The sequence below is a fragment of the Pecten maximus genome, chromosome 10 (genome assembly GCF_902652985.1).
Source record: "Pecten maximus chromosome 10, xPecMax1.1, whole genome shotgun sequence".
NCBI classification, from domain to species: Eukaryota; Metazoa; Mollusca; class Bivalvia; order Pectinida; family Pectinidae; genus Pecten; species Pecten maximus.
This window is the reverse complement of record NC_047024.1, coordinates 2,267,191-2,295,130: the sequence shown is the minus strand read 5'-3', so window position 1 is coordinate 2,295,130 and position 27,940 is coordinate 2,267,191. Positions and strand designations below refer to the sequence as shown.

Below are 27,940 nucleotides of genomic sequence, written 5' to 3'. Positions count from 1 at the left end.
TTAACGAAGCGGGGTATTTGGATTGTTGTGAAAGTCCTGTTTCCGAAGATTTAAAGACATATTTGGATTTACGCAGCATGCTTAACGACATGTGCATTTTAACAAAGTCAGGGTTGATGTGTTTCTACAGGCTCAACCGTTATGTGAAGTTGTGTGCACTTGTTCCATTTCATTTCGGATTTTACTTGACCTTAGATGCTTACACACGGACGAAATGAAAGTTTCAATCAATAAATGACGGTAAGAATGAAGTTAACGATTTTTATTAAATTTATTAAGTTAATTCATTCTATTCGATTTCTTCACTTTCGATTCCAATATCACGGGTCATCAATCATAAAAATGGTGCAGAGTGTTGAATTTCGCTACGAGTCGAACTTGACGCCATATTGTTTTGATTAGAAACGGGGCGTGGCTTAACACGATATGTTATGGTTCTATCGCAGATTAGAAGTCGGTCCGCAACCAATCAAAACACGCGTTGCAAACGAATCGTGTTAAAATGACTATTAGAAGATTCTTAGATGGATCATCCATACGTATTACATATTGAATATTGTAATGTGGCTGGAGTGTTTCCTTAATTTTCATTGGCCAATTTCCTGTTTCCCTCACAAGTACCCATCAGTGAGTAGACCTGTTCGTGCTAAAAATAGCTCAGATGGAAAATTCCCCAGGCACTGCCGACCTGTTCGTGCTATTAATATTTATAGCACCAACAGGTCGGCAATCTTTGCCTCCAATCACGTAACGTGTTACTTTGGACAACAGCCAATCCGAATGCTGGAAACAAACGATTGTTCGGCATCAGTTCGTTTACAATATGGCAGACGAGATACCCCAACAACGTTTCGCTACAATAAACGAAGAGGCATAATTTGAAGAAATAAGACTTGTTGAACACCCGGCAAAATAGTTCAGGTGCAACAAGACTATTCCGGCCATATTTAAGTTCCAAAGGTCAGTCTGCATGCCGACTTTGAAAACTTTAGTCAACATGATTTGGACTGGATCGAGCCTTGGGATTGTTTTCATCGTTTTTAGTTGGCCATATTACAAAACAGTTATTGCCTTTTGTGATCGGTGTACACCAGACTATACCGACACTAATTGTATAGTGTATACGACTGGAAATTTACATATTTTACCTTAGAATCAAGGATACTGTATTACTGTGTTTCTAACAGTTATATGGTAGGAAACACTCTGACCATGTCTCGACCTGACAAGTGGTGTCGAAGGTCGTCAGTCCGAACAAGTGGTGTCGGAGGTCGTCAATCCGAACAAGTGGTGTCGGAGGTCGTCAGTCCGAACAAGTGGTGTCGGAGGTCGTCAGTCCGAACAAGTGGTTTCGGAGGACGTCAGTCCGAACAAGTGGTGTCGGAGATCGTCAGTCCGAACAAGTGATGTCGGAGATCGTCAGTCCGAACAAGTGGTGTCGGAGATCGTCAGTCCGAACAAGTGGTGTCGGAGGTCGTCAGTCCGAACAAGTGGTGTCGGAGGTCGTCAGTCCGAACAAGTGGTGTCGGAGGTCGTCATTCCGAACAAGTGATGTCGGAGATCGTCAGTCCGAACAAGTGGTGTCGGCCGAACAAGTGGTGTCGGAGGTCGTCAGTCCGAACAAGTGGTGTCGGAGGTCGTCAGTCCGAACAAGTGGTGTCGGAGGTGTCAGTCCGAACAAGTGGTGTCGGAGGTCGTCAGTCCGAACAAGTGGTGTCGGAGATCGTCAGTCCGAACAAGTGGTGTCGGAGGTCGTCAGTCCGAACAAGTGGTGTCGGAGATCGTCAGTCCGAACAAGTGGTGTCGGAGGTCGTCAGTCCGAACAAGTGGTGTCGGAGGTCGTCAATCCGAACAAGTGGTGTCGGAGGTCGTCAGTCCGAACAAGTGGTGTCGGAGGTCGTCAGTCCGAACAAGTGGTGTCGGAGGACGTCAGTCCGAACAAGTGGTGTCGGAGATCGTCAGTCCGAACAAGTGATGTCGGAGATCGTCAGTCCGAACAAGTGGTGTCGGAGATCGTCAGTCCGAACAAGTGGTGTCGGAGGTCGTCAGTCCGAACAAGTGGTGTCGGAGGTCGTCATTCCGAACAAGTGATGTCGGAGATCGTCAGTCCGAACAAGTGGTGTCGGCCGAACAAGTGGTGTCGGAGGTCGTCAGTCCGAACAAGTGGTGTCGGAGGTCGTCAGTCCGAACAAGTGGTGTCGGAGGTGTCAGTCCGAACAAGTGGTGTCGGAGGTCGTCAGTCCGAACAAGTGGTGTCGGAGATCGTCAGTCCGAACAAGTGGTGTCGGAGGTCGTCAGTCCGAACAAGTGGTGTCGGAGATCGTCAGTCCGAACAAGTGGTGTCGGAGGTCGTCAGTCCGAACAAGTGGTGTCGGAGGTCGTCAGTCCGAACAAGTGGTGTCGGAGGTCGTCAGTCCGAGACCAGACGTGAACCCAGTCCTATATACATTTAGTTGATTTGTTTATAGTAGAGAAAGGCTTACTGACAGACAGACAGAGAAAGAAACGACAAACGGACGAACAGACAGACAGGATAGAACGAAGCATATCAGGTTAAACTGAAGATTAAATTTATTTCTATTTCACGTAGATATTGATCCAACAATGTAACTATTTTTTTGCCTTTACTGTCAATACTCGGACAAGCATCAGTGTGCTAACCCTCCTTCTTCATACAAATATACACTTTGTATATTCTAATCTCCATGCTGTGAGCTCTGTTTGCTGTGTTTAGCTACCTTATATGTCGAAATAAAAACCAGAAAACAAATATGTGGCGAAATAATGGCTCACTTTTTAGAAGTGGCCGCAATATTTATTTTTAAAACATTTTAATTTTAAATCGAAGAGTTGTTATAATCAATTTAATATAATTTATCTTTCTTGAACTTTATTATAAATGAATTAACAAATATTTTATAATCAAAAAACACTTGAAAATATCAGCAAAGGTGAGCGGAAGAAAACATAATCCGCCATAATGACAATATGTAATATATTGTCATCCGCAACATCATAAGGAAAAACACTTTCCAATATTCCTTAAGTCCTGAAATCTAAAAACCTATCTATAGATAACACATAATAAAATAATATGACAAATCATTTGAAGTAAATGTGTACTAAAAAATGTTGAAAATTGTGGTATCAATTCTCAAGAACACAAAATCAACAAGTGTTGGCCAGCTCTCCAGACCACGTGTAAGGGGAGGTAACTCGAAGTTTGTTTTGAGAATGTCAGTGATTAAAACTGGGGAACTGACTCGCTGCCTTTCACCCCACACAATATCCCCCCTCGCACGGATTTATAGTAAGGGTGTTGTCGTTTAAAATGCACACCGTCCGTATTGTACAAATTATGCAAGTCCGTCATGCGTTGATGTTTCCAAAATTTGCAAAACTTGCTCCCCGACAATAACGTCTCGAGTTTCCCATTCAATTCCATCACCCTGTGATCACAGGTACTTGGGGTAAGAAATTACATTTGTATATATATACTATATAGCCTCGTATTACTATATAAAATAGAGAAGGTGCCTAGCTTCTAGATATGACTACCGCTACCGCCTGAAGATATCGCGATTTTTTTATATACCAGGAACACTCACCTTCCAAACGGCCTATATATCCCAACTCATGGATAAAAATCCTAATCGTGTAACACTATTTCGACGTCTCGTTCCATCTGATTACCGGTTAAGCGGCGTTTAAATTAGCAAAATCATATTTCCCTCCATTTTGTAAAGTTGAACCAACGGAAGTAACTGTTCAGCGACACTAGCGGATTGTCATAATGACATACCAAGGGCGGTAACTCCAGCGAGGCCTTCCGAGTGACAACAAGGTTAACGAAAAGGTAAGAGAATATCGATAAAGTACGGGAAAATCAAAACAAAACAAAACATGGACGAATATCAAAGGGAAGCCTTTAATCTGGCCACTTCTGGCCATAATTTAGTGATTACTGGCCAGGCAGGCTGCGGCAAAACATACATAGTAAAAAACATAGTGAAACAATTAAACAGCGACGGAAAATGTGTTTCTGTTGTGGCTTCAACATGGCTGCCACACATTACAGGTATACTATGCATAGGCATGATGGGGATTCTTAATCAAATCTTACGTCCATAGCAGAGACCTATATCAATTATTTAGTATATATATAAGTCTCTGGTCCATAGTATACAAATTCTTCACATATAAAATTTAGTATATTTTGATAATTTCTATGTGTGAATGCATATAAATATATTTATCAAAACAAAACAAAACAAAAAACAATCAGATACTTTTGATTGCATTTCTTTAAATATTTTAACATTTAATACATTAAGTCATCAAATCTGTTAATTTTTAATTAGACATGATTGCCATGTTTTATTTTACTAACCTTCAACTTTTAATTGATGTATATAACTTTATTCTTAATTGTTGCATGCATGTCGGTGTATGTTTTAATTATATAATTTGTATAGAAAGAGCTCTACTGAGATAGTCACATTGTATAGTGTTATCTTGGTTACGTACAACATGTACATAACACGAAATAAACTTCTGGTATCTTTTATTTGTAGCGATGTCGGGGGCAAAACTCTGCACAAGTGGGCAGGCATTGAGGATGGCAGACATCTCAATGAAGAGATCACTCATCTTGTCAAAACCGATGAACGGTTTGAAAAAATAAAAGGCAACATTGAAAAGGTTGATGTTCTTATAATTGACGAGGTGTCAATGATCAGTGCAAAAGTCCTTCATCAAGTGCAGGTGCTGTGTAAAGAAGTAAGGAATTCAAGTTTTATATTCGGAAACATTCAAGTAATTCTAGTTGGAGACTTTTATCAACTACCACCCATCTCAAATCAACTGAATGGAGATAACGGGAAATATTGTTTTACACTACCTTGGTTTGACGACTATTTCCAGCATAAGATCTGTTTACCTTTAATACACCGTCAAACTGATGTTAGTTTGATCAAATGTATAAACGAGCTGGAAACAGGGGAGGTTTCGGATGAAAGTGTGGGTTTTATAAATTCATTGAATAGGCCAATTGAAAATGAGGAAGCAGCAACACAGTTATTTGCCAAGAACCTGGATGTTGATATCTTCAATTACAAGAAACTAAACACTCTAGAAGGAGACCTTAAAGTGTACAAGTCTAAAGATGAAGGCTCTCACCACTATCTGAATAAGTTTTTAGCACCAAAATACTTAGCACTCAAGGTCGGGTGTCCTGTTATGCTTGTCAAAAATTTAAGTGATAAACTAGTAAACGGTCTTCGGGGAGTCGTAACAGCACTGAACACAGATTCTGTAGATGTAAAATTTATATTACATGACAAAGACATTACATCAAATATCAAAACTGCTAAATTTACAACATTTGACCCTGTCGACAAAGCTATTTTAGCTAAACGCGTTCAATTGCCACTTAAGGTGGCCTACGCTATCACAGTTCACAAATCTCAAGGAATGAGTTTACATAATGTAGTTGTTAATTGTGAAAACTATTATCAAGCTGGTCAAGTTGGTGTTGCTGTCGGCCGGGCTGTTTCAATAACAGGACTCAGAGTTTTGAATTTCAAGAAGTCTCTATGTAAAAGCCATTCTATACAGGTAAAGGATTTTTATAAAAACATTAACCTTGGACATGTGGATGCCAATTTGACATGTTGTAGAAAGGAGCAGTTGTCGGAGTCAAATGAAGAATATGATGATACCTGTGGTGATCCTCCTGTAGTCAACCCAGATATTGATTCTGACTATGAATTTTCTGAAAGTGAAATTGACAATTTGGGATTTATTGACAGTTTTAATGAAAACGAAGATGCCTGTATAGAACAAGTGCAGACTGATATCAAAAGAGGCCTTAAGCAATGTTATGAAGGAGTTCGTTGATACACCAATGGAGACAATCATGTTATCATTTGAAAAAGATATCAGACACAATTATCAGAGTTTTGATAACTGGTTCAAAAACCAGTATTCAGTAATTGAGGATATTGGATTGAATTGTTATCCAGAAGATGTTCACAAGTTCTCTCAAAAACACAGAAATGAATTTTTCAAAAAATTTAACATGTATCTCAACTCAACAGAATATGAAGATGGTACTTCAGCAGTTTTGAAGTTTTACCAAAGAGATGTAAATGGACCAGAATTTCAAGTGTTAACATCCATTTTATTTTACCTTGAGAGACAGTTTTTCAATACATTGTCGGATCATCTGAATCTTGAACCTGTGACTGCAATCAGAACACCAGTCTCCACATCTCAAGATCTTGACTCATCTGCAAGAGGGAAATTGAGATATATTAGTGGATATGTCCTAGCTAAATTGAAATACAAACTTTCAACGAAGATGAGAAATGTTCTGGGAGCCCATGGAAAGGAGGTTGAAGTTGATTCTTTGCAAGACCAAATGCATACAATAAATTCTTTGTGTTCATCATATGATGAATTACAAGATTCAACAACAGATCAGGACAGTTTACTGGAAACAAAAAGAAAACAAAATGAACGGGAAAGTTTAACCAACATAAAGGACAATACTTTCAAATTTTTCACTGGATTAGACTCACTTTGTCGTGGAAAAGTTACTCACAAAAACCTCAGTGAATCTGGAAAATATTTATTTGGTAACATAAAGGAAGAACTGTGTAAGGACTCAGAATTGTTTCAAACCTGGGTTAAGTGTTTGACAGCATCCAAGGTGCTAGATCAAAGTCCTTCCATTGGGGCGTCCAATGATGTTGCTGACATACTGTTCACAATAGTAATTACCTGTGAAAATTACATAGAACTATTTCATTCAACAGTAACATTATTTTTGAAAGTCAGTCTGAGCCAGTTCAGAAGGGACTATCTGACCTTTTTGAAAAAAACAAAATGTCAAGCTTTAAGGAAAAGGGTAATGAAAAGATCAAAGTTAGGTTCAAAGTGTTTCTCTATAAAATCTTTTATTGCGGACAAGTCAGATGGAAAAGAAGTATCCTTCTTGAAATTAAAATCTGAGCTGTTACAAAACCAAAAGTATTTGGTTGAGAGCTCTTTTACAAAACAGGACATCCTTTTATTGTGCAAGACATATACCAGCAATATAACTGTGTCAGTTCATAAAAGGAAGGAGGAAATTAACAGGATACTTGTAAGAGAAATACTACAAAGAGATTCGCATACCAGTCATGGTCAAATTAAAGATGCTGGTACTAGTGCAGCTCCGGATATCCAAACGGACTCGGATGTGTTAGCTGGTGGTATTAACAATGTATATACCTTTCTTCGCTTTGAAGGTTTCTGATACAATTGTGCACCATCTCCACTACCGACATTTGACTTCATGGATACTGATACCTGCCCCAATATCACTGAGTTGACTGTGTTGCAATATCCGAGATAGGTAGGGTTTGAGTTAGCTCCATTGTGTAGAGTGCGCTGCTGGCAGAACATATTTTCGATGACATCACTGTTCAAACGACTTGGAATAATTGAAGCATGTGACATTTTTAGCCGATACTTGCAAAGTTCATCAAATCCCATGATTGATGAAATGATGTCTTGCCTTGTCTGGTGGGATATCATACTTTTCTCTTTGACAGTAATTGTTTTGTCTTCTCTGACTAACTTTTCCCATCTGATGAACCATTGTAAAGCATTATAGTTCTCCTGTAATCTGTTATCACTTGGATCTGTTATTGGCCAAGAATCTCTGAAATTTTGTATCAACACACTTGTATGTTTCAGCAAGTCAATAGTGGCATCCAGTTTCACTCCATCCTCACCAAGACTGACTTTGAACTGCTCCATCAAATGTAACATCTCACCATTGAGAACATCTTCAGCTAGATGATTCCGCATTTTGCCTTCTGATGTGAGATATAGATGATCCTGGGTAAGTTTGTGATGGATGGGAAAGGGATGAGTAGAGATATCCCACAAGTAGGCTTTAGTAAAATGATCCCACTGGATGAACTTTCCCTCCAATCTCAGATGCCTCTTGCATGCACTGGTATTGCCGCTTGTAGAAATATTATTTCTAATTTTCTTTATGACATGTGAGAAATACATGATAAAGAATAACCTCGGGTTGTCTCTGCAATATTTTTAAAAGAACATGTGTTTGGATTCACTGTGTCAAAATTTGGCAGCACAAGATTTAGAAGATCCCTGTTACTCTGGGCCCCATCTGTGCTGATGTACTGTATTTTGAATCCAAACAGGGACAACATGTTAACAGCTTTCCAAAGCAACAGGTATAATTCATGGCCGGAAGCAGTTGTAGAGGGAACGTGAGCAAAAGGAAACCTGAATCCTGTATATCTCAGAAACACTAGCTGGAGAACATGAGAGGCAAGGACACGCTCTTTCGAGTTAGATTTTAGCTGATCAAAGACAATACTCTCAGGTGTACATTCACTAAAACCAATCAGTTGCACCTCCCCATTTTTCATTTTGAACTGTAGGTCTGGCTGTATAGCCATTTCATCAAACAACAGGCCTCCTTCCAAACCTTCAGGGGGAATGTTTTTTAATTGAGCCTCGTGAGCCATCCAGTGCAGAATTTCTTTAGTTATTCCAGCGTCTTGTGAAACTTGATTCTTATACTTCTGTAAAAGTTTTTCAGAAGGTAAAATCATAAATTCACTGTTTCGCAGATCAGTGTAGCCTCTCGGACTTCGGCACCACAATGTCAAACACAATCTAATGATATCCTTACCCCACCTACGGCCAAACGGATGTCTTTCTATTGCCATTTTTTGGGACATAAGAAAACTTTTCATATTGACACTACATTCTGGAAAAATTTGTTTAAAAATTGTTGACATATCATTATGGTCACATTCACAAAGAATTATATCATCATTCATGTCACTTTGAACATTTTTCACTTCATTATTATTCACTGATTTGTCCACAAATTGGTTTGTGACATTTTCCTTGTTTTCATATGTTGTGTCACTGTGATATGATAATTTCTTACAATTTTTACATGTTGTTGATGCATTATTTGAACTATTGAAAGGCAGTACAGTAACACATGCCTTGGCTCTGTATCGAATACTTTCAGCATTTTCATCGCCAACTCTTGAGACATTTTCTTTTAAAAAAAACCTGTATCCAATTGGGGTTCCCCAATGGTATGCACACCATTGCAATATTTGAGTTGTCGCACTGTATTAAATACACATTCGGTGTCAGTAAAATTGTCATGTATTCCCAAACTTTCCAGATTTACAACATTTCCTTGCACAGAAAGAGACCAATTGTGATTCGAGTTCAAAACAAGTTCTGACAATACTTTGTTTCCATTGATCACATTACCTGTGAAATGACCAGCTACAGTTTTTAAAGGTGAAGTGGAGATGACAAAAAAATCAGATGGTATTGAGTTGATTGGGAATTGAAACGGTTCAGATGTAGGCCTAATGTCTGTCTCTGCTTTCCATGAAAGTCCATAATACCTTTGTGTAGTTTTTGTCCAATCAGTCCTGCTACGACCAGCTTTCACTTTAGTTCCAGGAAAAAGTTGTTTGATATGATTACCTAACGTTGCACTAGTGATAGGTGATCCAAATTTTGCTTTGATTTCAGCTAAATCAATATAATTATTGTCATTACATTTACACAGGTTTTCCATGAGCCATGTCACCTTATAACTTCTGTCAGACGATGTCATAATTAAGTTTTCTTTTTTTCTCTAGATGAAACGTATTTGACGTTTCCCACAAGATCTTTAAATATTCCGCCAAATAAATACCCGATATTCTCTTACCTTTTCGTTAACCTTGTTGTCACTCGGAAGGCCTCGCTGGAGTTACCGCCCTTGGTATATCATTATGACAATCCGCTAGTGTCGCTGAACAGTTACTTCCGTTGGTTCAACTTTACAAAATGGAGGGAAATATGATTTTGCTAATTTAAACGCCGCTTAACCGGTAATCAGATGGAACGAGACGTCGAAATAGTGTTACACGATTAGGATTTTTATCCATGAGTTGGGATATATAGGCCGTTTGGAAGGTGAGTGTTCCTGGTATATAAAAAAATCGCGATATCTTCAGGCGGTAGCGGTAGTCATATCTAGAAGCTAGGCACCTTGTCTATTTTATATAATAATACGAGGCTATATAGTATATATATACAAATGTAATTTCTTACCCCAAGTACCTGTGGCTATGTCCCCATATCAAAATTGATTTCGGCCCCATTATCAATATTGAAAACAAAGCCTACTTACATACGATATGTCCTAAAAGAAAGTGTCTACTCTGAGTCAGAATCTCCTGTGTGTCAATCATGAAAAAACACCAATGTCGAAGCCCTCGTAGATAGGACATTTTTTACAGCGGTTAGATAGCTAGAGCCGCCGCCATTGTTGTTGTTGTGGTATTTCTGGATCACTGCACCTCGCGCACTGAACGCTTCAAACGCAGAAATGTCACACTTAAAATGTCCGGTAATCACTCAAAATGAACAACTTCACTGTCCTAGACGTGATAGAGTCTAAAGTAGACAAAACAATAAGCATACTGATCATTTAAATTTCACTTTTTGATGTTTGAATTCTAGATACGATGGCGTCTTCTGAAAATTTTTTCTAAGTGTTGGGGTGACCAGCTGAACTGACCAATGAGCGATGACCTTTGCTCTACGACCCCGGATGTGACGCTTACCATATATGGGTCAAGAGGCGTGGCTACCCATATTGTTGATTTAGTATTAAAAGGAATGTCAGTTTGTGCAAAAACATGTTTGTTGTTACAAACTGTATTATGTCAACATGTCTGGTTAACAACTGTGACATTTCGTAACTCCTCTTTCATTTCCCCTACAATCCACTTCAGTAAATGTCTACCATATCGTAACCCCTCTCTCTACTATGTCTTATTTTTGGTAACGTTTACTCTTCTGACCTTTCCCTTATTTTGTTAACGTTAACTGTATTTCGTCACTCCTCTAACCTTTCCCTTATGTTTGGTAACGTCTACTGTATCTCGTAACTCCTCTTACTTTATCCTTATTTCTGTTAACTGTATTTCGTAACTCCCCTAACCTTTCCCTTATTTTGTTAACGTTAACTGTATTTTGTCACTCCTCTAACTTTTACCTTATGTCTGTTCGTAACCCCCTTCCCTACCTTTCTTGTCCTACGTCATATCTATCTACCCCGTACTTTACATATTTACACACACTGGCCACTTCAATCCCCCATAAACTCGCGACATAACGTTAAGAGTGTAATAGACAATATAAATCTCACCTCGACACTACACCAGACTGTTTGATGTTGTTCAACAACATGACAGCTCCCCTCTCGCCCTGGATAACAGTTGCCGAATGTTCTACGGATTTAAAGTAATATATCAATATCAATTTTCAATTTGACTTTTGAAGTCGGATCTCTTAATGTCTGTTCAAAAAGACTAAGAGAGACAAACGGACTGTTTATGACGCAAAAGTACTATAATATTTATTAGCTACATATAAAACTGTCGACAGCCTATTTAGAGGGATGGATTCGAGTGAGCAACAACACTATAACAGTACAATGAAGTGATTTAGTTTAGTTTTAATATTCTTATAAACACCATGCAAAGCTTCGGTGAACTGAATAGAAAAAGCAGATGACCAATGGAAAATTAACAAAACTGACGTCACTGGTTTGTGTAATCTTTGCTGTTTGGTAATTCCGGAATGCCGTGTTAGTCATTACAGGTCCTTGTTTCCAACGAAATACATCATCTGTGACGTCATAGTTGCGAGTATCACAGATTAACTTGTTAATTAGGAAGTTACTCCTGGCGGAAGTCACGTTATGACCGAGACTATGGATCCCAAGAACCAGTCCAAGAAGACATCCCGCCGCGTCGAGAGTGGTAGATGTCACGTTACTACTACTGGCAGTGGTAGGGACATGTCTCCACATACTTGGACTCGTGTTTCCGGGCTGGTGGTATATCGACGATCCGGATAATACTGGGACCAGTGACGTCACGTACTTTGGAATCTGGGCAACGGTAACGTGTCAAAACGGCACGTGTGTGACATCAAGTTCGGATAGATCCGGTACAAGAGGTATGTCACGTGGGATTTGTTACATAGGATGGTTTTAATAGATTGTAATCACAGCGACGCAGAGTATGTAATGTGAGAGCCTATCTCGTTATATCAATTGATTTCTACCACAATACGCTGTATTATTCCACTCTCAAGCTATTGTATAAATGTCCAGACTGTTTGATAAATAGAGGTTACCTTTCGGTCTTTTAATTGGTCAAGAATTCGAACTTTGACCCAAGCTGCAATTGTTATTGACGTCATCAATAATCGAATGACGTCACATCACCGGATCTCAGCCGTCAACTGTTCAACTTATTTGTAAACGCGAAATAAGACTGGGCCACGTTTCCCTTTGATTCAAGCCGATATTATTGTGGTAGAAACAGGTCACACGACTGGTGATTTTTGGATATGGAGCTTATTTCACAAGAGTAAGTTATTTTTAAAAATTGTAAAAGACACTCGCTAAAGCTCGTGTCTTTTGTAACTTTTAAAAAGTAACTTACTCGTGTGAAATAAATTCCATATCCAACAACAACTCGTTATGTAAGCTCTATATATTTAGTCATTGTATTGTTCCAGTCTGGTTATTTAGTTTCAAAATTAGAAAAAATCTGTAATATAACCTATATTTCTTCGAAGGCGCAATGGTTTCAACTTTCATGATTAGATTTTAAAATATGGCATCAAAATGTCTGTATACAAATACACACTTTTTATACCATGGTTACTTTGTAAACAGGTCATGTTATAACACACATTCTAATTATATAAGAGCTGTGAAACATTGTACACTCAGCTCGTGCTACAACTATTGAACCATCATCATAAAAACATATACGATTCCCTTTAAGAACATGAAAATCTGAGTTAAAACGAACATGTTACAACTTTACTTTTTAATATTCGCCATCTCATCACCTTTTCTTTATTTCGTTATTTCGCCCCGCTAATCATCGTTTGCCCCGCGGGGCGAAAGAACGAAGATCATCATTTTTTCGTCCTGCGGATTAGCGGGGCGAAATACGATAAACAGCGAGGCGAAGTATTTCGGGTCGCTAAACAGCGACCTTAAAATTTCATTATTTCGCGTTACTTTTTTCGTTATTTCGTTCTGTCGCTGCGAAAAGACGAGGATTAGCGGGGCGAAATAACGAAATAACGAAATGGCACATATCAACCACCATAGTCCCGGGATCTGTATTACTTGATTACTTACTGCTTAAGGCTAATCAATAAAAAAAGAACTCACCTATTTAATACTGGTGTCGGTATAATGAACAAATGCCATACGAATGTTCGTAAAGCATGATTTTCTGTGAAATAGCTAATAAAGGGCCTCCTTTTCAGTTGGCCCAATAAGCCGCGACACAGTCCGTAGATGTTGAACGATGACAAACCTCGTCATTAGAGTATGAAAACACCCTATATACATATATATTTATGGATTGGTATTGGCGCATTGTAAACCAAATATCGAATTTCGTGAATATACTAATTCTCGTAATAATTTAATAAATAATTTGACCATGGTTGTTGCTAAGACGTTAAATCCATAAAAATTCATTCTCAAATTTACCTAGATACTGATTTATATAGGATATGATTGCCCTCTCCCGTTATGTTTCTCACCAAACTAATCCACCCAATGGTTAAAAGGAGTAGGGTTATAAATCCAAAAATTCACCAAAGATCCCCTTTCTTGGCCCCGCCCCTCTGTCCCCAGTGGTTGGACCAGCCTCATGTACATAAAATATGATTGCTCTCCCCAATGATGTTTCAAATTAAATTTGGTTGTAATCAACCCAAGGGTTAAAGTAGGGTTTTAAAGCAAAACATCACCACAATTTTTCTTTTTGGGCCATGTCGTTCTGTCAAAAGAGGCCGGATGAGCTTCATTTATATAAGATATGATTGCTCTCTCCAAAGATATTTCACATTAAATTTAGTTATAATCGACCAAAGGGTTAATGAAAAAAATGGTCCCAACCTCTCTGTCCACGGGTGTTGGAACAGCCTCATTTATATTTTTTTTTTAATGCTTGCCCACACCCAATCATGTTTCATTACAAATTTGGTAGGAATACGCTGTGTGTTTAGGGAGGAGTAGCGTTTTGAAAGTAAAACTTTAACGGTGGACGGCGGACGGAGCAAGATGGATATAGGACATAGGCCTAACTATACCTACTGCCCCCATAGTATGGTCCGTACACCTAACTATACCTACTGTCCCCATAGTATGGTCCGTACACCTAACTGTACCTACTGTCCCCATAGTATGGTCCGTACACCTAATTGTACCTACTGCCCCCATAGTATGGTCCGTACACCTAACTGTACCTACTGCCCCCATAGTATGGTCCGTACACCTAACTGTACCTACTGTCCCCATAGTATGGTCCGTACACCTAACTATACCTACTGTCCCCATAGTATGGTCCGTACACCTAACTATACCTACTGTCCCCATAGTATGGTCCGTACGCCTAACTATACCTACTGTCCCCATAGTATGGTCCGTACACCTAACTGTACCTACTGTCCCCATAGTATGGTCCGTACACCTAACTATACCTACTGTCCCCATAGTATGGTCCGTACGCCTAACTATACCTACTGTCCCCATAGTATGGTCCGTACACCTAACTATACCTACTGTCCCCATAGTATGGTCCGTACACCTAACTATACCTACTGTCCCCATAGTATGGTCCGTACACCTAACTATACCTACTGTCCCCATAGTATGGTCCGTACGCCTAACTATACCTACTGTCCCCATAGTATGGTCCGTACACCTAACTGTACCTACTGTCCCCATAGTATGGTCCGTACACCTAACTATACCTACTGTCCCCATAGTATTGTTCGTACACCTAACTGTACCTACTCTCCCCATAGTATGGTCCGTACACCTAACTATACCTGCTGTCCCCATAGTATGGTCCGTACACCTAACTGTACCTACTGTCCCCATAGTATGGTCCGTACACCTATCTATACCTACTGTCACCATAGTATGGTCCGTACACCTTACTATACCTGCTGTCCCCATAGTATGGTCAGTACACCTAACTATACCTACGGCCCCCATAGTATGGTCCGTACACCTAACTATACCTACTGTCCCCCATAGTATGGTTCGTACACCTAACTATACCTACTGTCCCCATAGTATGGTCCGTACACCTACATGTAGCTATACCTACTGTCCCCATAGTATGGTCCGTACACCTATCTATACCTACTGTCCCCATAGTATGGTCCGTACACCTAACTGTACCTACTGTCCCCATAGTATGGTCCGTACACCTAACTATACCTACTGTCCCCATAGTATGGTCCGTACACCTAACTACACCTGTTGCCCCCATAGTATGGTCCGTACACCTAACTATACCTACTGTCCCCATAGTATGGTCCATACACCTAACTATACCTACTGTCCCCATAGTATGGTCCGTACACCTAACTACACCTGTTGCCCCCATAGTATGGTCAGTACACCTAACTATACCTACTGTCCCCATAGTATGGTCCGTACACCTAACTATACCTACTGTCCCCATAGTATGGTCCGTACACCTAACTATACCTACTGCCCCCATAGTATGGTCCGTACACCTAACTATACCTACTGTCCCCATAGTATGGTCCGTACACCTAACTATACCTACTGTCCCCATAGTATGGTCCGTACACCTAACTATACCTACTGTCACCATAGTATGGTCCGTACACCTAACTGTACCTACTGTCCCCATAGTATGGTCCGTACACCTAACTATACCTACTGTCCCCATAGTATGGTCCATACACCTAACTATACCTACTGTCCCCATAGTATGGTCCGTACACCTAACTATACCTACTGTCCCCATAGTATGGTCCGTACACCTAACTATACCTACTGTCCCCATAGTATGGTCCGTACACCTAACTATACCTACTGTCCCCATAGTATGGTCATTACACCTAACTATACCTACTGTCCCCATAGTATGGTCCGTACACCTAACTATACCTACTGTCCCCATAGTATGGTCCGTACACCTAACTATACCTACTGTCCCCATAGTATGGTCCGTACACCTAACTATACCTACTGTCCCCATAGTATGGTCCGTACACCTAACTATACCTACTGTCCCCATAGTATGGTCCGTACACCTAACTATACCTACGGCCCCCATAGTATGGTCAGTACACCTAGCTATACCTACTGTCCCCATAATATGGTCCGTACACCTAACTATACCTACTGCCCCCATAGTATGGTCCGTACACCTAACTGTACCTACTGCCCCCATAGTATGATCCATACACCTAACTGTACCTACTGCCCCCATAGTATGGTCCGTACACCTAACTGTACCTACTGCCCCCATAGTATGGTCCGTACACCTAACTATACCTACTGTTCCCATAGTATGGTCCGTACACCTAACTATACCTACTGTCCCCATAGTATGGTCCGTACACCTAACTATACCTACTGCCCCCATAGTATGGTCCGTACACCTAGCTATACCTACTGTCCCCATAGTATGGTCCGTACACCTAACTGTACCTACTGTCCCCATAGTATGGTCCGTACACCTAACTGTACCTACTGTCCCCATAGTATGGTCCGTACACCTAACTATACCTACTGTCCCCATAGTATGGTCCGTACACCTAACTGTACCTACTGTCCTCATAGGTTGGTCCGTACACCTAACTATACCTACTGTCCCCATAGTATGGTCCGTACACCTAACTGTACCTACTGTCCCCATAGTATGGTCCGTACGCCTAACTGTACCTACTGTCCCCATAGTATGGTCCGTACACCTAACTATACCTACTGTCCCCATAGTATGGTCCGTACACCTAACTATACCTACTGTCCCCATAGTATGGTCATTACACCTAACTATACCTACTGTCCCCATAGTATGGTCCGTACACCTAGCTATACCTACTGTCCCCATAGTATGGTCCGTACACCTAACTATACCTACTGTCCCCATAGTATGGTCCGTACACCTAACTATACCTACTGTCCCCATAGTATGGTCCGTACACCTAACTATACCTACTGTCCCCATAGTATGGTCCGTACACCTAGCTATACCGACTGTCCCCATAGTATGGTCCGTACACCTAACTATACCTACTGTCCCCATAGTATGGTCCGTACACCTAACTATACCTACTGTCCCCATAGTATGGTCCGTACACCTAACTATACCTACTGTCCCCATAGTATGGTCCGTACACCTAACTATACCTACTGTCCCCATAATATGGTCCGTAAACCTAACTATACCTACTGCCCCCATAGTATGGTCCGTACACCTAACTGTACCTTCTGCCCCCATAGTATGATCCGTACACCTAACTGTACCTACTGCCCCCATAGTATGGTCCGTACACCTAACTGTACCTACTGCCCCCATAGTATGGTCCGTACACCTAACTATACCTACTGTCCCCATAGTATGGTCCTTACACCTAACTATACCTACTGTCCCCATAGTATGGTCCGTACACCTAACTATACCTACTGTCCCCATAGTATGGTCCGTACACCTAACTATACCTACTGTCCCCATAGTATGGTCCGTACACCTAACTGTACCTACTGCCCCCATAGTATGGTCCGTACACCTAACTATACCTACTGTCCCCATAATATGGTCCGTACACCTAACTATACCTACTGTCCCCATAGTATGGTCCGTACACCTAACTATACCTACTGTCCCCGAAGTATGGTCCATACACCTAACTATACCTACTGTCCCCATAGTACGGTCCGTACACCTAACTATACCTACTGTCCCCATAGTATGGTCCGTACACCTAACTATACCTACTGTCCCCATAGTATGGTCCGTACACCTTACTATACCTACTGTCCCCATAGTATGGTCCGTACACCTAGCTATACCGACTGTCCCCATAGTATGGTCCGTACACCTAACTATACCTACTGTCCTCATAGTATGGTCCGTACACCTAACTGTACCTACTGTCCCCATAGTATGGTCCGTACACCTAACTATACCTACTGTCCCCATAGTATGGTCCGTACACCTAATTATACCTACTGTCCTCATAATATCGTCCGTACACCTCACTACACCTACTACCCCCATAGTATGGTCCGTACACCTAACTATACCTACTGCCCACATAGTATGGTCCGTACACCTAACTGTACCTACTGTCCCCATAGTATGGTCCGTACACCTAACTGTACCTACTGTCCCCATAGTATGGTCCGTACACCTAACTATACCTACTGTCCCCATAGTATGGTCCGTACACCTAACTGTACCTACTGTCCTCATAGGTTGGTCCGTACACCTAACTATACCTACTGTCCCCATAGTATGGTCCGTACACCTAACTGTACCTACTGTCCCCATAGTATGGTCCGTACACCTAACTGTACCTACTGTCCCCATAGTATGGTCCGTACACCTAACTATACCTACTGTCCACATAGTATGGTCCGTACACCTAACTGTACCTGCTGCCCCCATAGTATGGTCCGTACACCTAACTATACCTACTGTCCCCATAGTATGGTCCGTACACCTTACTATACCTACTGTCCCCATAGTATGGTCCATACACCTAACTATACCTACTGTCCCCATGGTATGGTCCGTACACCTAACTCTACCTACTGTCCCCATAGTATGGTCCGTACACCTAACTATACCTACTGTCCCCATAGTATGGTCCGTACACCTAACTATACCTGCTGTCCCCATAGTATGGTCCGTACAGCTAACTGTACCTACTGCCCCCATAATATGGTCCGTACACCTAAATATACCTACTCTCCCCATAGTATGGTCCGTACACCTAACTGTACCTACTGTCCCCATAGTATGGTCCGTACACCTAACTATACCTACTGTCCCCATAGTATGGTCCGTACACCTAACTATACCTACTGTCCCCATAGTATGGTCCGTACACCTAACTATACCTACTGTCCCCATAGTATGGTCCGTACACCTAACTATACCTACTGTCCCCATAGTATGGTCCGTACGCCTAACTGTACCTACTGTCCCCATAGTATGGTCCGTACACCTAACTGTACCTGCTGCCCCATAGTATGGTCCGTACACCTAACTATACCTACTGTCCCCATAGTATGGTCCGTACACCTAATTATACCTACTGTCCCCATAGTATGGTCCATACACCTAACTATACCTACTGTCCCCATAGTATGGTCCTTACACCTAACTGTACCTACTGCCCCCATAGTATGGTCCGTACACCTAACTGTACCTACTGCCCCCATAGTATGGTCCGTACACCTAACTATACCTGCTGTCCCCATAGTATGGTCCTTACACCTAACTATACCTACTGTCCCCATAGTATGGTCCGTACACCTAACTATACCTATTGTCCCCATAGTATGGTCCGTACACCTAACTATACCTACTGTCACCATAGTATGGTCCGTACACCTAACTGTACCTACTGTCCCCATAGTATGGTCCGTACACCTAACTATACCTACTGTCCCCATAGTTTGGTCCATACACCTAACTATACCTACTGTCCCCATAGTATGGTCCGTACACCTAACTATACCTACTGTCCCCATAGTATGGTCCGTACACCTAACTATACCTACTGTCCCCATAGTATGGTCCGTACACCTAACTATACCTACTGTCCCCATAGTATGGTCATTACACCTAACTATACCTACTGTCCCCATAGTATGGTCCGTACACCTAACTATACCTACTGTCCCCATAGTATGGTCCGTACACCTAACTATACCTACTGTCCCCATAGTATGGTCCGTACACCTAACTATACCTGCTGTCCCCATAGTATGGTCCTTACACCTAACTGTACCTACTGTCCCCATAGTATGGTCCGTACACCTAACTATACCTACTGTCCCCATAGTATGGTCCGTACACCTAACTATACCTACTGTCACCATAGTATGGTCCGTACACCTAACTGTACCTACTGTCCCCATAGTTTGGTCCGTACACCTAACTATACCTACTGTCCCCATAGTATGGTCCGTACACCTAACTATACCTACTGTCCCCATAGTATGGTCCATACACCTAACTATACCTACTGTCCCCATAGTATGGTCCGTACACCTAACTATACCTACTGTCCCCATAGTATGGTCCGTACACCTAACTATACCTACTGTCCCCATAGTATGGTCCGTACACCTATTTATACCTACTGTCCCCATAGTATGGTCATTACACCTAACTATACCTACTGTCCCCATAGTATGGTCCGTACACCTAACTATACCTACTGTCCCCATAGTATGGTCCGTACACCTAACTATACCTACTGTCCCCATAGTATGGTCCGTACACCTAACTATACCTACGGCCCCCATAGTATGGTCAGTACACCTAGCTATACCTACTGTCCCCATAATATGGTCCGTACACCTAACTATACCTACTGCCCCCCATAGTATGGTCCGTACTCCTAACTGTACCTACTGCCCCCATAGTATGGTCCTTACACCTAACTATACCTACTGTCCCCATAGTATGGTCCGTACACCTAACTATACCTACTGTCCCCATAGTATGGTCCGTACACCTAACTATACCTGCTGTCCCCATAGTATGGTCCGTACACCTAACTATACCTACTGTCCCCATAGTATGGTCCGTACACCTAACTATACCTACTGTCCCCATAGTATGGTCCGTACACCTAACTATACCTACTGTCCCCATAGTATGGTCCTTACACCTAACTGTACCTACTGCCCCCATAGTATGGTCCGTACACCTAACTATACCTACTGTCCCCATAGTATGGTCCGTACACCTAACTATACCTACTGTCCCCGTAGTATGGTCCGTACACCTAACTATACCTACTGTCCCCATAGTATGGTCCGTACACCTAACTATACCTACTGTCCCCATAGTATGGTCCGTACACCTAACTATACCTACTGTCCCCATAGTATGGTCCGTACACCTAACTATACCTACTGTCCCCATAGTATGGTCCGTACACCTAACTGTACCTACTGTCCCCATAGTATGGTCCGTACACCTAACTGTACCTACTGCCCCCATAGTATGGTCCGTACACCTAACTGTACCTACTGTCCCCATAGTATGGTCCGTACACCTAACTGTACCTACTGTCCCCATAGTATGGTCCGTACACCTAACTGTACCTACTGTCCCCATAGTATGGTCCGTACACCTAACTATACCTACTGTCCCCATAGTATGGTCCGTACACCTAACTATACCTACTGTCCCCATAGTATGGTCCGTACACCTAACTATACCTACTGTCCCCATAGTATGGTCCGTACACCTAACTATACCTACTGTCCCCATAGTATGGTCCGTACACCTAACTGTACCTACTGTCCCCATAGTATGGTCCGTACACCTAACTATACCTACTGTCCCCATAGTATGGTCCGTACACCTAACTGTACCTACTGCCCCCATAGTATGGTCCGTACACCTAACTATACCTACTGTCCCCATAGTATGGTCCGTACACCTAACTATACCTACTGTCCCCATAGTATGGTCCTTACACCTAACTATACCTACTGTCCCCATAGTATGGTCCGTACACCTAACTATACCTACTGTCCCCATAGTATGGTCCGTACACCTAACTGTACCTACTGCCCCCATAGTATGGTCCGTACACCTAACTGTACCTACTGTCCCCATAGTATGGTCCGTACACCTAACTATACCTACTGTCCCCATAATATGGTCCGTACACCTAACTATACCTACTGTCCCCATAGTATGGTCCGTACACCTAACTATACCTACTGCCCCCATAGTATGGTCCGTACACCTAACTGTACCTACTGTCCCCATAGTATGGTCCGTACACCTAACTATACCTACTGTCCCCATAGTATGGTCCGTACACCTAGCTATACCTACTGTCCCCATAGTATGGTCATTACACCTAACTATACCTACTGTCCCCATAGTATGGTCCGTACACCTAACTATACCTACTGTCCCCATAGTATGGTCCGTACACCTAACTATACCTACTGTCCCCATAGTATGGTCCGTACACCTAACTATACCTACTGTCCCCATAGTATGGTCCGTACACCTAACTATACCTACGGCCCCCATAGTATGGTCAGTACACCTAGCTATACCTACTGTCCCCATAATATGGTCCGTACACCTAACTATACCTACTGCCCCCATAGTATGGTCCGTACTCCTAACTGTACCTACTGCCCCCATAGTATGGTCCTTACACCTAACTATACCTACTGTCCCCATGGTATGGTCCGTACACCTAACTATACCTACTGTCCCCATGGTATGGTCCGTACACCTAACTATACCTGCTGTCCCCATAGTATGGTCCGTACACCTAACTATACCTACTGTCCCCATAGTATGGTCCGTACACCTAACTATACCTACTGTCCCCATAGTATGGTCCGTACACCTAACTATACCTACTGTCCCCATAGTATGGTCCTTACACCTAACTGTACCTACTGCCCCCATAGTATGGTCCGTACACCTAACTATACCTACTGTCCCCATAGTATGGTCCGTACACCTAACTATACCTACTGTCCCCATAGTATGGTCCGTACACCTAACTGTACCTACTGTCCCCATAGTATGGTCCGTACACCTAACTGTACCTACTGCCCCCATAGTATGGTCCGTACACCTAACTATACCTACTGTCCCCATAGTATGGTCCGTACACCTAACTATACCTACTGTCCCCATAGTATTGTTCGTACACCTAACTATACCTACTGTCCCCATAGTATGGTCCTTACACCTAACTATACCTACTGTCCCCATAGTATGGTCCGTACACCTAACTATACCTACTGTCCCCATAGTATGGTCCGTACACCTAACTGTACCTACTGTCCCCATAGTATGGTCCGTACACCTAACTATACCTACTGTCCCCATAGTATGGTCCTTACACCTAACTATACCTACTGTCCCCATAGTATGGTCCGTACACCTAACTATACCTACTGTCCCCATAGTATGGTCCGTACACCTAACTGTACCTACTGACCCCATAGTATGGTCCGTACACCTAACTGTACCTACTGTCCCCATAGTATGGTCCGTACACCTAACTATACCTACTGTCCCCATAATATGGTCCGTACACCTAACTATACCTACTGTCCCCATAGTATGGTCCGTACACCTAACTATACCTACTGCCCCCATAGTATGGTCCGTACACCTAACTGTACCTACTGTCCCCATAGTATGGTCCGTACACCTAACTATACCTACTGTCCCCATAGTATGGTCCGTACACCTAGCTATACCTACTGTCCCCATAGTATGGTCAGTACACCTAACTATACCTACTGTCCCCATAGTATGGTCCGTACACCTAACTATACCTACTGTCCCCATAGTATGGTCCGTACACCTAACTATACCTACTGCCCCCATAGTATGGTCCGTACACCTAACTATACCTACTGTCCCCATAGTATGGTCCGTACACCTAACTGTACCTACTGTCCCAATAGTATGGTCCGTACACCTAACTATACCTACTGTCCCCGTAGTATGGTCCGTACACCTAACTATACCTACTGCCCCCATAGTATGGTCCGTACACCTAACTATACCTACTGTCCCCATAGTATGGTCCGTACACCTAACTATACCTACTGTCCCCATAGTATGGTCCGTACACCTAACTATACCTACTGTCCCCATAGTATGGTCCGTACACCTAACTATACCTACTGTCCCCATAGTATGGTCATTACACCTAACTATACCTACTGTCCCCATAGTATGGTCCGTACACCTAACTATACCTACTGTCCCCATAGTATGGTCCGTACACCTAACTATACCTACTGTCCCCATAATATGGTCCGTACACCTAACTATACCTACTGTCCCCATAGTATGGTCCGTACACCTAACTATACCTACTGTCCCCATAGTATGGTCCGTACACCTAACTATACCTACGGCCCCCATAGTATGGTCAGTACACCTAGCTATACCTACTGTCCCCATAATATGGTCCGTACACCTAACTATACCTACTGCCCCCATAGTATGGTCCGTACACCTAACTATACCTACTGCCCCCATAGTATGGTCCATACACCTAACTATACCTACTGTCCCCATAGTATGGTCCGTACACCTAACTATACCTACTGCCCCCATAGTATGGTACGTACACCTAACTGTACCTACTGCCCCCATAGTATGATCCGTACACCTAACTGTACCTACTGCCCCCATAGTATGGTCCGTACACCTAACTGTACCTACTGCCCCCATAGTATGGTCCGTACACCTAATTATACCTACTGTCCCCATAGTATGGTCCGTACACATAACTATACCTACTGTCCCCATAGTATGGTCCGTACACATAACTATACCTACTGTCCCCATAGTATGGTCCATACACCTAACTATACCTACTGTCTCCATAGTATGGTCCGTACACCTAACTATACCTACTGTCCCCATAGTATGGTCCGTACACCTAACTGTACCTACTGTCCCCATAGTATGGTCCATACACCTAACTGTACCTACTGTCCCCATAGTATGGTCCGTACACCTAACTATACCTACGGCCCCCATAGTATGGTCCGTACACCTAACTGTACCTACTGTCACCATAGTATGGTCCGTACACCTAACTATACCTACGGTCCCCATAGTATGGTCCGTACACCTAACTATACCTACCGTCCCCATAGTATGGTCCGTACACCTAACTATACCTACTGTCCCCATAGTATGGTCCGTACACTTAACTATACCTACTGTCCCCATAGTATGGTCCGTACACCTAACTATACCTACTGTCACCATAGTATGGTCCGTACGCCTAACTATACCTACGGGCCCCATAGTATGGTCCGTACACCTAACTATACCTACGGCCCCGATAGTATGGTCCATACGCCTAACTAAACTGACTGCCCCATAGTATCGTCCGTACACCTAACTATACCTACTGTCCCCATAGTATGGTCTGTACACCTAACTATACGTACTGTCCCCATAGTATGGTCTGTACACCTAACTATACGTACTGTCCCCATAGTATGGTCCATACACCTAACTATACCTACTGTCTCCATAGTATGGTCCGTACACCTAACTATACCTACTGTCCCCATAGTATGGTCCGCACACCTAACTGTACCTACTGTCCCCATAGTATAGTCCGTACACCTAACTATACCTACTGTCCCCATAGTATGGTCCGTACACCTAACTATACCTACTGTCCCCATAGTATAGTCCGTACATCTAACTATACCTACTGTCCCCATAGTATAGTCCGTACGCCTAGTTCCCCAATAGCATTGTCAGGGTCAAAATCATGGTATAAAGTTTTATTTTGTTTTTTTACTTCGGGGTACACGTCAGAAAATATCAAACTGGGCTTGTATCTCTTATAGTTTTCCATTTAAATAAACTACATAGACATACATTTGTCGTTTTTGTCCAAAATGTGAACAAATCTATATATGAATTTCCAGGGCATTATGTCAATGTTGCGGGACGCAATTTCACGTGAGGTCACGTGGGGTCACATTTCGACCTTACGCCGGTCTAATCCTTTTGAAAAAAGTATTTCACAAATGAACATCTTACCTACTTATCCGGTACATAACTCAAAATCATGTAAATAATAGATCACTCTTCTAACAGAAATAAATGTTGACATTTTGATCGAGTAACAGCCATTTTGTTTCTTCCAGCGTGGTTACAAGGTGTTGCGGTAATAGAAACCCTGGCGGCCGTCCTACTCGCTTGTGACGTGGCCACACATCTGGTGTTGGTCCGCCAGGACAAGACCGTGTCCATTCTTCGGAGGCTAGTTGTTATCCTAACTTCAGGAGCGGGTAGGTTGATATAATTTGTCTTAACGTCCCATGTTGGACATCATTATGATGTCAAGGTCGAGTAAGAGTTGATATCGGGGTATGGAATAGGTCAAGGTCAAAACTGACAGGGCAATATTGTAGTACTGTGAGAACTTTGAAAACAAATACATTTCAATACAAACTGAAAAATAGCTACAGTAGGACTAAATGTAAGTGGTTTCGTCCTTCTTGACCCGTCAGTGATGCTAACGACCTACAGGAGGCGACTAAACTGGAAGTAGATCGATATAAATGTCAAAAGCTGCATGGGGAGAGGGGGGAAAATGATTTCAATAAATTTCCTATTTTCAATATTTTATTTAAAAAGTACACGGTTTCTGAACCGTATCACTATTCAAATAGCTAGTGAGGCTATAGTGTTTGGTCTTTGAAGAGTGAAACATTAGTAGACAATGCCTTAATTAATTAGTCATGACCATTCAAACAATAAATCATACTGGGTGCTAATAGCTAGACTGGATCTCGTTCCTGACGTCCACTGTGTTCTCGTCGCTGACGTCCACTGTGTTCTCGTTCCTGACGTCCACTGTGTTCTCGTTTTAGGCTCTATCATTATCATTGGTATACTACTCTTTGTGAAAAAGAAAGCTGGTCTGACCCCCTTAGAAGCCCTGGAGACACGTGACGGGACGACGGGATGGCCGCTGCTGTTGTCGTCAGTTGCTGCGGCGCTGTCGCTCCTGGTCGCCGTGGTGATGGGTATCGGTCAGCTGACGATGTTTGCGGAGGAAAAGGACTACGATGAGGAGGACAAATCGGTCGCATACTGGCAACAAAAAGCTCAGCAGCTAAACGATCTCAAATGACAGGCGGAAACGTCCGCTGTGTGGAAAATAATGTACCACTGTCTATCACAATATATATATAGTCTTATATTTTAACATATCTTTCAGATATCATCAACTCATGTTAAAGTTTGTTATAGTATAACCAATAACCAGCTTAGAATATGACGAAAAATACCACCAAAATGTTAAATCCTCGATATTTAACTCAATGTGAATGCTTTACGCCAAGGCTTACCTATCCAATCATCATAAAGACATATTCATTATCTATAAACTTTTACCAGCGGTGTTTAAGGGCTTCAATGTCACGTTTATAGAACTTCTTTTATAGGCTGTTCAGAAAAGTCATCCACTGCATGTGTGACGTCATTATCGGATTGAAAGTGGGTGCTTGAAATAGCTGCTTTCGTTTTTAGAAGTTGATGAAAATCTGATTGAGCGAGATCAGGTGAATAAGGTTGAAAACTAAATCAATGTAAAGCCACAATCGTGAATGGCAGCCATGCCAATGACACATGAGTACTGTCCTGATGGAATAACATGCCTTTAGTGAGCTTTCCGCGGCGCTTAAGTTTAATATTTTACCGTTAATGCCTCAGAAGTGAAGCATAGTATGTGCCAATTATTGTTTGTCCCTTTTGGAGATAAGTAATCAGCAGAATACGGTCATTGCCTTCTTTGACGGGGGAGAGCCAAGGTGCTTCCTTTGTTTCGATTGTGGTTGGGCCTCTGGGGTAAAATTTTGCACCCTTGTTTCATACATAATGACAAGAAAGTTGGCAGGATCTTCCTCAAAAGGTTCAGATTAGCACGCGATAATGTGCGCCTGGTGTGCTTCTGATCAACTGTCAGAAGTCGAGGTACCCATCGGGCCGAAAGCTTTCTCACTGCAAGATCCTCGGTCGGAATGGAATGTACTCTTTTCTGTGAAATGCCAACTCTACTGGCTATATATCTTTCTGTGACTCGTCTGTCAGTGATAACAATATCTTGAACTTTATTGACCATTTCTGGGGTTGCAACATTCATCTTCAACGCTCTGTCGGCCGCGCTTAAATCCCGCCACCCACCTTTTCACTGAAGCATATGAAGAAGGGACATCTTCCTCTAGTGTTAC

General features: G+C 42.2%; 1 protein-coding gene and 1 long non-coding RNA gene across 2 annotated transcripts; one reads left to right on the top strand and one right to left on the bottom strand.

Annotated features, from left to right (window-relative positions):
* Nucleotides 1-5,525: 5,525 nt before the first annotated feature.
* LOC117335768 lies at nucleotides 5,526-6,785 on the bottom strand. Its single transcript, XR_004534492.1, has 3 exons — nucleotides 6,685-6,785; nucleotides 6,191-6,290; nucleotides 5,526-5,773 (listed from the first exon to the last, which is right to left on the bottom strand). It is a non-coding gene; the product is annotated as an uncharacterized LOC117335768 (long non-coding RNA).
* Nucleotides 6,786-11,299: 4,514 nt separating this feature from the next.
* On the top strand, nucleotides 11,300-27,749 carry LOC117335892. Its single transcript, XM_033896149.1, has 4 exons — nucleotides 11,300-11,355; nucleotides 11,840-12,075; nucleotides 25,850-25,993; nucleotides 26,579-27,749. The coding sequence occupies exons 1-4, from the start codon at nucleotides 11,300-11,302 to the stop codon at nucleotides 26,839-26,841; spliced, it is 699 nt and encodes a 232-aa protein (XP_033752040.1). The 3' UTR covers nucleotides 26,842-27,749.
* The last annotated feature ends 191 nt before the right edge of the window (nucleotides 27,750-27,940 follow it).